General features: G+C 33.4%; 1 protein-coding gene and 1 pseudogene across 1 annotated transcript in view; one reads left to right on the top strand and one right to left on the bottom strand.

Moving 5' to 3' along the window:
• Positions 1-8,187, bottom strand: part of LOC127839788 (transcription initiation factor IIB-like) — a 48,737-nt pseudogene extending 40,550 nt beyond the window's left edge.
• A 3,508-nt stretch (positions 8,188-11,695) lies between these two features.
• Positions 11,696-13,235, top strand: part of LOC127838906 (flavin-containing monooxygenase 5-like) — a 30,708-nt gene continuing 29,168 nt past the window's right edge. The window contains exon 1 of the mRNA XM_052366997.1: positions 11,696-11,710. Coding sequence (XP_052222957.1) covers positions 11,696-11,710 — 15 coding nt within the window. The remainder of the gene's footprint in view (positions 11,711-13,235) is intronic.

Raw genomic sequence — 13,235 nt, 5'->3', positions numbered from 1 at the left:
AAATGTGGGATAAATTTCTTATTCAGAAAAATGTCAGTGGTCAGGGAGGGATTCAAACCAGGGACCTCTCTTTCTCTAAGCCAGCTTTCTACCATTACACCACTGTTTCCACTCGTTCGTCGTCTGCAGTATTTTACTCTAGTGCAGGCCTACGAGTGCTGTCGCTCATTCAAAGCGTGAAACCACACTCCGCCCAGCGTAACTAATGCAAACTGACTTGCAAAATTCGCTACATTATTTGCACGCTATCACGTACAAATAATCAAAGCGCTGAAGGCACTGAAGATGTTCGCTATTGCATAATTTAACACGCAATTCATTTTTGAAAATCAATCGCAAGTTTGAAATGAACACACGCCATTCAACTTTATAAAGTGTGTGTCATAGCGCACGGGTCGAGTTTTGTGTGCACTTTTTATCATCCTTATTATTTCATAGAAATAACTAAGACAAAATTAAAACAACATGCTTTTTGGAAGTTTTGAAAGCATAGAAAGTATGATGAAAATGGTAATGATAACTTAATATAAAGAAAATTTGCAGTCACCATCATATTAAAGGAATATTTTTTTTCTAATATCAAATGACTATCTCACCAAGAATATAAATTCATAATGAAAGTTCCGTGTACAAAACGTTTGATTTTTGACACCATATACAAATTCAAAATATACAATAATCTTCGTATCTTGTATATGGAGGAATAAAAGTATATAAACATTGCTGTTTATGCTTTACTTGTTACCCGAGCAGTTCACACGGTGTCAACAACGCTAACATAAACATAGGTATAGAGCACTAATGCGCTTTTAGGCGTAGCTGTTTCAGTTTTCAGCTTAGTGACTTTTACATAACGCCAACAGACACGCATGAATATTTTCGAATATTTAATAAGCTGATTCGAGATACAACTTCTGAATTTTTGCTACATCACTGCGTATGTGCTCAATTCAAAGGATGTAGCACTGTTCAGTGTAAGGAATTCCGGACTACTCTCTGTATGCTCAAACAACTCAAATTGTGGCCCTGTTACAATTACGCGTTACAATCCATCTCGCAGAATTTCACTTTCGCCTCCAAGATGAGAAAACAATAGTATAGTGTCACGATAAGAGAAAATCGTTTAATTATCATACCACAATGTTTGCCGTACTTGGTCAGCACGTCTGGAAATCATTCCTTAATGTGTGGATATGCTGCCATTATTAACAAGTTTGCTATTTTCAATTCAATTTTGTATCAAAAAGCATTGTTCTTAAATGTGGCATTTTCAATTCGCAATGAGATTTGTAATGACCCTCGTCATGCGAAAATGGGTCTTATTCCATATGCGCCCATCATATAAATAGCCCACTCAGCTATCCCTCCTTCTGGTAAGGAGAAACATAACATATTGAGTGATTTTAAAGCGAACAGCATCGCCCATGGCTTGACTGCGCAAAAGCACATGTTGGGTTTAACAAACGCTTGCCGAAACGCATAAGACCCATTTTCGCATGACGGCGCTATTGGCGTGTGATTTAAATGTGTCGAAAGAAAACTGCGTTTAAATCAAATATAAACATACGATATATTTCGATAGTGAAGAAAGATACTCATAACAAGGCATATGAGGACACATATGAAGTGCTCTCCCGTAGTATGTTTTTTATATACTCACACTGTCACATTATGATTACAAATTGTAGGTGGAATATGTGGGTTTACCTCATGTAAGAAATATTGAAAATTTTATCAAAAGGACCAGTAAACATGACAGTCACAAAGTGCACATATGTTCAAATAAGCTTATCGATGAGGAAGAGATTAAATAATAGTATAGTTGACACAAGTTCGGATATGTTTGTATTGGTCAGGCAAAAGTGTTTATTTAGTTAAATCTCTCATCCAAAGGTTGGATAAAGCTTGTTAATATTTGGGTGGTTTGTTTATCCCGTTCCCAGGGCTTCATTGATTCAGTATCTTAAGAATCTATCCAATCAGAAACAACCACGCATAGAACACTGACCAATGGGACTCATAACTGAGTTTCACGGGGTAAATGTTAGAGGGAAATAGTCAGTTAGCGTTTAGACCTAGAGGTGTACAGATGGGAAAAAGACACAATCATGTAGCAATCACAACGTATTTGTATAACTGAAATATTAGTTAAGTCAGACATTAAATTGGACTAGAAACTGATATATGGTGTTGTTGAATATTTTATCCTACATTATGCAGAGAAATTAACATTAATAGAGAGGGACAGACTTGTCCCATGCGCGGCACGAGAAAATGGTAGTTAATGCAAAACTCGTCATCTTGGCAATACGCGCATGACGAGATATCGAATGATAGGCTACACACCGGTAATTTAAGAGTATTGAACATTGCTAGTAACTATGTGTCGTCCATGAACTATGAACGATTACGGGACAACACTAATGTGTGGTTTAACAATGCTAACACACATTTCATGAGGTGAATATGCAGCTTACAAGTGAAAAACACAACACAATAGTTTAACTTTTGTTTAATTGTATTTAATTATTTAGAAAAGTAAATTGCTAACTTTATTTCAAAGTCAGCGTATACGCCGACTACATTTTTAAAAGACATTTATTGTTATAAATATATTTAATATAATATATTAAGTTGTTTTCGGTTTTAGCGATTAAAAAGCATTTTCGAGGTTGCCTATAGTATGCCTGTAGTAATTGATGAACTCATATCCAACTGTTTATGTATTGAGAACTGTAAAAATAAATAAGCTTAACCTTCTACTAACCTTCTACTATTGCATTCGTATTATTATTATCAATTGTTTGTTATATTCCGGTTTAGCAATTATGAAACTTTTTTTTGTCTATCGTATCGCTGAAGTTATTGTTGAACTTATGTTCAACGTTTTATAAATTGAGAATATAAATAAGCGTCAACTTTTTTCCGAATCTCTCAATTTACGACCTGTACTACGTCATTGAGTTGTTTGCGAGAGCGTAACCTATTGCGATGTTATAACCCGTAAACTTTCCTTTGTTTATCGACAGGCGCATCTATTAATAGCCTCATATCATGAATGCCAAAACACCCGCGAAAAAGAACCACGTGACCAAATAGGACGCAAAACGCAAATACCATACGACTACGACTTTTATTATGTAAGAACGCTCCGCAATTCCTTTGAAGCCGGAGCCTTGTGATTGCTATTACGTAAATAATTGACCTCTAACTGAAGTAAGCAAAGGAAACGCAGCACCTAATTGACCCATTCCTTCTATGTGCGAAGGCAGATTGAATTTTACTAATGTATGGTTTGCCTATTATAACACACATTATAATGCGGTAAATATGCGACTAACAAGTAAAAAACACTATAATTAAACTTTTGTTTTGAATTAAGTTATTTAGAAAACAAAATTCCAAACCTTATTTCAAAACAGCAAGACTACATTTTTTAGAGAATATTATTGTTATATTTAAATGTTTTTTAACAGTTTCAGCGATAATGAAACATTTTTTTTATGTTGTCTATCGTATCCCTGTAATAATTGTTGAACTCGTGGTCAACGTATTATTAATTGAGACCTGTGAATATAAACAAGCGTAACCTTATACTATTGCGTTATTCTCACACGGACTCCCCTTTTGTTTATCGCCAGCCTCAGATTTATGAATGAGCTGAGCGAAAATACTACGTCACGCACACGCAGCAGAAAGTGGACTATTTTAATCATTCATAAACAATCTCCTCCGCGACACGTACACTACGATCATTGTTTATTGATTCTTTTCTATAAAACACCGTTCGAAAATATTGAATGTAACACGATATTAATATAATGTTTCCATTTGTGAATACACATAATTGGAGAACTCAAACCTCTTGCATAAATTATACAACTCTTTCTTGCGCGGATACGCAAGCGGGTATTGGGTTAATCATACCTAGGCCGTATCGACCTGAATTTAACACTAAGCACTTTAGACGGTCGCTAAAGCGGCCATCTAAAAACTACAGTGTACCATGTTCAATTTAAGTAGTCACTACCTGAAGTGAGTAAGCAGAACAGCTATTGGAGATTATTTATTTATTGTTTTACAAACATTGGATAAGAGCTAAAAACTAAGTTATTACTACTGATGATCTTGTACTGGTATTTTGCAGATATCTTGAATTTATTTGGAAAAATATATCAATGAACATAGACAACATATGTAGTTTTTATTCTTTGCTTTTCCCTCGATTGGGATTTAAAAAAAAAGAATAAAAAGTAATTTATTTTTAATTGGCTCGTCCGCTCCCTTTTTTTTGGGGGGAGGGGGGGCTAAAATCCGTAGAACAAATCTTCAATTTGTTGCTGCTTTAAATTGTAAATTTACGCCAAAAAGTAATAAAATATTACACTTTTTGGCTTTGAGAATAGTAACAATATATGACAAAAAAGTCTTTAAAAGCTCACTGACCTGTCCCCCACAACACGCCCACATTCTGGGCAGATCATGTCCCCTGCATGATAGTCTTCCACCAAGGATGTTTCTGGGTGTTCTGGACATTATATCACTAGACCACGGCTGAAAAAACAGTTTTAACCCGTTACCACTTAGATATGTATTTTGACGCATGTGTAGTCCCTTAGAAAAAGCTCTGGACATGATATATCTAGACCACGGCTGAAAAAACAGTTTTAACCCGTTACCACTTAGATATGTATTTTTCCGCATTTGTAGTCCCGTTGAAAGTTACATTTAATTAAATACCTTTCTTACTAGATTCAAGTTATACGTGCTTTATTTCCTCTCTTAGTAACTGATGAGCAGCAAACAGAATATAACCTGAACAGACTGCGAGTTACTCACAGGCTGTTCTGGTTTTATGCTGGTTGCAAAAGCCATTGTCACTTTGCTTTTTATGGGGGAAAGGGTTACTTAAGTTATGAAACTAACACACTTTCAACAGTTCAAGTTAAGCAGTAAAAGTTTTTAAATTCTCAGGGGCAATGAGGTGGCAGAAAGTATTCAGTTATCGCAGGTCTCAAGTTATTTATGTTTTTTAGTATGAGAAGTTGAAAAGAATCAATGAAAATTACAAATACTTACAGAGAAATTATGTCAACAACAAATATAATGGTATATGATTATAATATATTGTAATTGCATCAAATGAAATACAAATACAATACAACTATCAGTATACATTTAAAAGTGAAAGCAAACATTTTTTATGTTCTCTTTTATCCACAGGTGGTTAGCGTGTGGCTATGATATTAATTAGTGAAAACATCATTTTGAATGATAAATAATCATATTATAACGAAAAATTAACTTTTCTGAAAAAAAATATTTCACTATCAAATATATATATAACAAGGTATGCAACTCAAAATCAGCCCAAAACGGGGTGCATCGCTTTGAACAGCCATATCTTCATCAATTCTGCAGCGATTTTCACGATTTCGGTCTTATTCAACGCAGAAATGAATTTCCTTTCTGGAAATGTATATGTCTTGCAATATTTTTACAAATGCTGGGTCAACTTTTAAGAAATAACACGATACACAACACGCATGACCCAGTTGACAGTGATCATGCTGTCTTTAAGACTGAAATCTTCACGGAGTAAAGGGCAACTTCCCTACAAAGTTCATGTAGTTCGATACCATAATTCAATAAAACGTATGAAAAAACTTTATTACCGTTCTTGTCGTTACATTCTGCATCAAGACTAACTGTCCAGCGCCGTTTGAAACCTTTGTTTACATACATTTCAACTAACTGACATTTTAAACATACGAGTGATTTCATTGGTCCAATGCGGAGGTGTGTCTTTACAACTGGAGATTTCATTCATAAAGAATACATGATCACTGTCAACTGGGTCATGCGTGTTGTGTATCGTGTTATTTCTTAAAAGTTGACCCAGCATTTGTAAAAATATTGCAAGACATATACATTTCCAGAAAGGAAATTCATTTCTGCGTTGAATAAGACCGAGATCGTGAAAATCGCTGCAAAATTGATGAAGATATGGCTGTTCAAAGCGATGCACCCCGTGTTGGGCTGATTTTGAGTTGCATACCTTGTTATATATATATTTGATAGTGAAATATTTTTTTTCAGAAAAGTTAATTTTTCGTTATAATATGATTATTTATCATTCAAAATGATGTTTTCACTAATTAATATCATAGCCACACGCTAACCACCTGTGCTTTTATCTACCTTTTACCATATGTATCTTGTGAAGCGAATATACTAAACTGAAGCATAGTTAATGTTTTGCATTTATAATAGGAAATAACTTTTACTATTTACACTGATATAATTCCATTCAGAGATGCATTTTGAGAAAACATTTGTTGAATCTGTTATTGCTCAGTCCTCACACAGAGTGTATTTTAACCTCCTGGAGTCATGGAAGGTAAGATACTGCATGCGTAACCCTTTACCCCTTATACCCGCATTTGAAGTCCTTGAGAAAATCTAATAAAATTTGTCCTTTGTTAATATATTAAAGTTTGAAAGGCTTCTTTCCATCCCTTAGATACTGATGAGCAGCAAACAGCATAAAACCTGAACACATGAAAATGCTTATTAATTGTTTACATCTTGTTTCAGTGCGTCTTTATTAGAAAGAACTAGGTTCACGAAGCAGCTTAATGACGTATGCTGCAGTTTTAATAAAAATTTAGCTTCACCTAGAATTTGATCATTTTTGGAATTTAGGTAGAACCATGTGTTGTGGATAGAAAAATAAAATAAAAATCATGGGTCACCGGTGTTGTTCATTTTTTAGTGTTGAAAACAACCTCTATTTCTCACACAATATGTAATGGTAATTTAATTTGACTGCAAATAAAAAAATAATAATAACATGAATAGATTGATTCATTTTTTTTATCAATTTTTAACCATAAACCAAAAACACTAGAATTTCAAATTTGAATCTAAATAAAATGCATCACAGTCGTTTTTATTTTTCAATGCTTTCCTGCACCTTTTTTCCAAATTTACCTAAATGTTTAATTAGTTATAACTAAGTACAAATATAAAAAGAAAACTATTGGTCACCGGGGTCGTTTGTTCACAAATGAAGTTAAACTGCATGTATTAAAATACAATTTAAAAACACAGTGAAAAACATCTACGTGGTGCAGGTCAAAACACATACAAAAACATGCATTGATGTATGCCAATGAAAAAGTAGTTTCAAATGTAAATGAAAACACAAATCATGTTTAGCAAAATGAGTAAAAGAGGCATATCAAAGGTATAAAGTGCAAATCTCGACATGACTTGACCAATGTTTTTATGTATGCCAATGCAAAAGAAGATTTTAAGTTTAAGTGAAAACACAAATTATGTGTAGCAAGATCAAACAAATTGTAGTTTATACTGAACAAAACAAAAACAAAGGGGCATAACACTTTTTTTTAATTCTTGACATGACTTTACCAATTTATTGTTGTATGCAAATGTAGATTTTAATATAATGAAAATACAAATTATAAATGATGTATATCGAGATCATTACATTAGGTTAATAAATTATTGAATTAAAATCAATACGTATACAATACACTTTAAGGGGCATATCAACAGTTTTAATTGTGATTCTTGTCATGACTTTTCCATTTCACGGCATATCATTTGTATGAATTAATGTATATAAACGCAGTACCATATTATTGGAATTGCTAGGGAAATAAATATGAAAAACAATTTTATCTTAAAAGTTGGTGTACATAAAAAATCTAATCAAACACAAGTATTGCATTTTTACGAAAACGTTTACATACTACAAACAAGATCGCATGAAAATAGAGATACTACAGAAGGCAATTATGGCGTATATGTTAAGAAATCATTCACTACCTACAGAAACTTCGTTAATAATGAGTTTTTTTTATATGATTATAATCTATTAGTTGTTGATACGCCACTTTCATGTAATAATACTGAAATCAGTATTTTGCTTTTAAATATACAATGACTCAGATATTTTAAAGTACAGAATACATTTTAAGAACGTAATCGGTAGTTTAAATTATTTTGTATTACATATTACATAAAAAAATAAAATAAAAATCGAGCGTGACGGGTGTTCTTATTCTTTTTATTGACCTTTGAATTAAACGACTACATTTTACGTTGTTAAATTAAAATATATTTAATTTCTTACTTTCAACTTTTAATACCTTACCGCATATAGATTTCATTGCAATAACCAAATGCTCGTGTGTTATCAAAAAAAGAAATAAGAAAACGAATAAACAAGCAAATTAGTTGAAATGATATCCCCCACATACTTTGTTTCTGACAGACGGGCAGACGAACTGAAGTACGAACAGACTAAACCAATTCTATATCCCTCCGCATTTAGAGGGGTGTATTTACTAAGTCACCAGGCACTTTTGTTCACAATTACAATTCAACGCGCACCTCGCAGTCAAACAATAAATGCTAAGTTCCAACGCATTACGACTGAAAACGCACTAAAAAAAATATCCGATCCTGTTTGCTCAATATAATGCGGGTAATTGTTCTGTCAAATGTAAGAATGTATCTAATTGAGAATCCATTACATACTTGTATTTTAAAGGCTGTTGTTTTTCCCAATCAAGAATACGGGCCTCATCAAATTCCCCTATGCTACACGTGATCCCATGTCTTGTCTTAAGTATTTCAGCGTGTCACATAAATAACAAATAAAGGATTTCACTAATCATCTATTTAGGTAGAAAGATTTAGATTGCATTGCATTCGTTTAATATGACGCTTTGTGTGTATTATAAATGGGTTGTAGGTGCGGTACCGGCGTACGTTCAAATACTTTGCTTAACGATTGACCAGCCTATGAACGCCTTAGTGTACATCAATGTGTTGTTTTTTTATAAATAAATTGCGTACCAAAACTAAACACATAATTTGTTTTCTTTTTCGAATCATATTGGTCAGAGAGAAATAAATACAGCAAGTATTATATACACGTGCGGCAAGGTGCACCAACATCCGCGCATGGTTCAGAAGTATCAGAGCGTCGTGGATGAATTTTTTTAATTCATCAGATATTCTATGTAGCAAATTATCTCAAACAACACTAAATAAAAGTTTATATCTTAAGCCGTTGTTTGAGAAATTATAGTTTTCTGAATTATTTTTAAGCATAACATGAAACGCGCATAACGATTTTGATTATATTATATATATAACACATATACTTTGATGGCATGTTTTAATATATGATGATTCAATAACAAATTTCTTAATTTGAAGGAAAGCTATCCTTTTTAAACAGGTCTTGCTTGCGACACAAACATTTTCAGTTATAAGGAAGTATTAACTGTTTTCCGTAATGAGATTCTTGCTTGTTGTTACAAACACGCGATAAAAAAGGTTTTTGTAGTCGCATGAATGATTGTCGATTCTTACTGTGTTATTTAGTGGCAACAAATTGTTTATCAATCATCTAAACTTCATAATACTTTATTTCTTGGTATCATTTACGTATTTACTATGCATCCCGTTGTTATTCGAATATCCGAAAAAGCATACACTTATTGCGCAACCGGTGTTACAGTCCAAACAAATTTGCGTAAAACTAAACTGCCGCGTGCGTCGTTAATGTGCCCTGTGAAATTGTCAAAAAATAAGTTTCACAAATCATCAAAAATTTGGTATATTTCTGGAGCTTAACACCTTAACTGTCTCATTCAAAGGCTCTTTCGCCTTACAAACCACGTTAAATAACTATAGAATAGCCTACACACATGTAAAGTTCAGCACAATTTACTAAATTTTGACAATTTTTCGACACTTAATGACTTAATAAAATATGAAGGCAAAAATCCCCCACTTTTAAATTTTAAGTTTCGATGCATATTTCAAATAGAGATGCAAAGACACAATTTCTTTTTGGGGGGGAAATATGAATATTGAACTTTAAATGCGCTGTAACCCAATGTCTGTGTTGTTATGCACATAAAACACAATAAAAAATTATATGTGCTTAGTTGTTAATGAATACTTTAGTTGCATTTCGAGTACATTTTCCATGCGCTATGTAATGTTTCTTTTAATTTAAGACTAAAGTGTATATGTACAAATAGCTTTTGTGCAAATTTACGAATTTTGTGACCTAACTCTTATATGGTTGTTTACATTGCTCCATGCCAACATTTACTTTAAACACTCACATCGTTGATTTATAAGGATCACTTATATTCACGTTAGTGTTAATCTTTATTTTACTTTAATTATTGTAAAGTTACCATTTCAAACGTTGCTAATATCGGAAAAGGGTTTTCTTTGTTTAAATAGAGAAATCAATAAATGGTTGACAGTTCCTGTCCAGTGTATTTCGACTGCAGACGACTCAAGAAATACTTTTGTGAAAACCTTTGTTGTATATCACAATTTATATATATTTGTATAGATTTGATTAAACCAATGTTAAAAGTATTGAAAACTCTGTAAGTTGAGAATAATTATGATATAAATGACTTGTACGAATTGAAATGGCAAATGGCGAACGTCATAATTATTACTCATTATATAGATGTGAATTTTCTATGTACAGTAATAGTCGCAAACGTGGTGTAATCAATGCAGCGCTAGTCTACCACGCGGGTTATCCGAGATAGCATCATATTTCTTGCCATTTTTTGTACAATTAATGCAAAAATATGAACGTAATTTGTACAAATATTGCAACTAAATAACAGTATAGATCTATTAATAATCAGTATATAAACATTTGTTTTCTTTTTCTTGCAGAATACCTCTCAGAACCGGTGTTTTATGCGAAACACGGCTTAAAATACATCAGCGCTGTCCTATAAATAAACATATCGCCAAATACTTAAAAAATAATTTCCTGCTAGAAAAACAACATATAAATTTATTTGTGCCAAGTGTAGACGGCCAGCGTACAACACTACATCACTGCAACCTCCATGTGCCTCTACCAGCTCACCACCGTCGCACAATGTTCTCCAAAACAGTCCTCCTTCGATTCAATTAAATATAAAAACAGCATCAAAAAGCCATGCATATTGTTTTATTGGCAAGAAGCCTAAATTAATTGTTGTTCCTACTTCTACAAGAACGGAAACCTTTATTACCCATAATATTCTCATAACAGCGGAACATCGGTGTGGTCCCGGACATTTCAAACATGATGGTACTTCTTTTGAAGAAAATGTGATTACTAAACTGTCTACAATTGATAATGTGTTTTTAAACTGATCATCCCTTCTGAAACTTCTTGCTGCAGTTCGAGATTATTGCATATGTTCAAAATATAAAAGGCTGTCATTTGATGATTTTTCAACGTTCAGTGATGAAGACATGTCCAATCTTACCGGCATTTCGGTGTCTAACTTTGTAGAACTCTTGAAAGTCATTGAATCATCCATAAGAAACACGCCTGCTAGAACTGTTGCAACTACTATTGGAATTTTCTTGTTCAAGCTTAAGTCAGGTCTCTCAAATTAAGCACTTTCAGCTTTGTTTGACATTTCGAAATCTGGCATCAAAAGAGCCATACACATATAAAGAAAAGTACTCGTGACCGACTTTGTGCCTTTTAATCTTGGCTTTTCTCACATTTCACGCGAGGATGTTATTAATAAACATACGCGTGGTTTGGCACAAGCCTTTTTTGACAGAAAATAACGAACAAGTTATCCTCGTGCTCGACGGAACCTACATATACATGTACATTAAAAAAGTGGAAACTTTCAATTTCAAAGACAAACATATAGTATGCACAAGGGAAGACCTTTGTTAAATCCATGGTTTTGTAACAAAATCGGGATATTTTATTTCCGTAATCGGGTCATATTTGGCCAACAGCAAAAAATAACGACGCATAAATTCTACATCTAACAATAAAAACAACATCGAAGAAATTAAAAACTGGGTTAAGGAAAACGACATATTTGTTGTCAACAGAGGCTCCCGTGATGCCACTTCCCTACTTGAAGAGCTCGGGATCCACGAGCAGATGCCGTCATTTATGCCGCGAGGAAGCAAACAACTACCAACTGATTTGGCAAACTCTTCACGGCTAGTCACAATGGTATGTTTGCTTGATCTGCACAACACACCACCAGATAAAAACGCTAAAACATAAACAGCACAATGTGGAATAACTTTGTGCCATTTATAGAACCCATGCTAGACGATTTAATAATTACTGAAAGGGTTGTGCCGTGTTATGCAGATGTAACAGGGGTGTAATACTATTTGTTCGTAGAAGAACCAAAAAAGAGTACTTGCTTTAACCTGGTTTTCAGAGAGCGCGGCTCATAACAGAGACCTCTGCTCATACTTAAAGCGAGCAACTGACCATGGTGCATGCCTCAAATGAATCGATTTAGGAACCCTTGTTCGTACTTATCAGTAAAAAACATGCTTCTTTAACGTATATACGACACAATCCAGAATGTACAAAAAGCTTTGTCCGCATGAATGTTTTTGAAAATATTAAAGGACGTTTTGTTTTCGTCATACTTGAGATTTAAAAATGAACTGATTTTCATATTTCTTTGTTTGTAACCTAATTTCCAGTAAAATCAATTAATAAAGCGTCTTCGTCTATTTTAGGCCTACAAAAATAGGTCTGTTTCCTGTAACGAGTTGAAAAAAGTTGGGTAGGTAGGTAGTTGTTTTTTGTTTGTTTTTTAATGAATGAATGAATGAATGAATGGTTGTGTTATAAATCAACAAGTATTTCATGAAAGCTTAAATAATTTACTGCTTAATTTCATTCTTTAAAAAAAAGATCTAATGAAGAATGGGAGTCATAGACCTGGCCCTTGTCTAATAAATATAAAAGATTTGAGACCATTTCGGTGGTATAAAGCCTATATTGAGTTTGTATGAAAACTGAAGTCATTTTCAGAGCGTTTTTAGACAAGTTGTATAAAAATAAATGTTCTAAAACATTTTTTCCAAATATCAAATCTTCAAAATTCGACTAAGCATTCAGTTTCTAATTAATATCGGCATCTGTGACAGCCAAAGATATATTCAATAGAATTTCATATTCCGATATTTTGCAAATTCCGAAACCAAATTCGACCGACTAACCGTTGCAACATAATTCACACACGGAAGGGCATGGCTGTGCGCCATTAAATAGATATCTGACACTATATACTTTTTGAGACGAGGCTTTTCAATTTCGGGCATTTTAACACCACGGCCAGCAGACTGGACGCTATGTTTATAGAACGGATATGCGTTGTCGT

This window comes from Dreissena polymorpha, chromosome 7 (assembly GCF_020536995.1).
Source record: "Dreissena polymorpha isolate Duluth1 chromosome 7, UMN_Dpol_1.0, whole genome shotgun sequence".
Taxonomy (NCBI): Eukaryota; Metazoa; Mollusca; class Bivalvia; order Myida; family Dreissenidae; genus Dreissena; species Dreissena polymorpha.
This window is presented reverse-complemented; position numbering and strand designations above follow the sequence as displayed.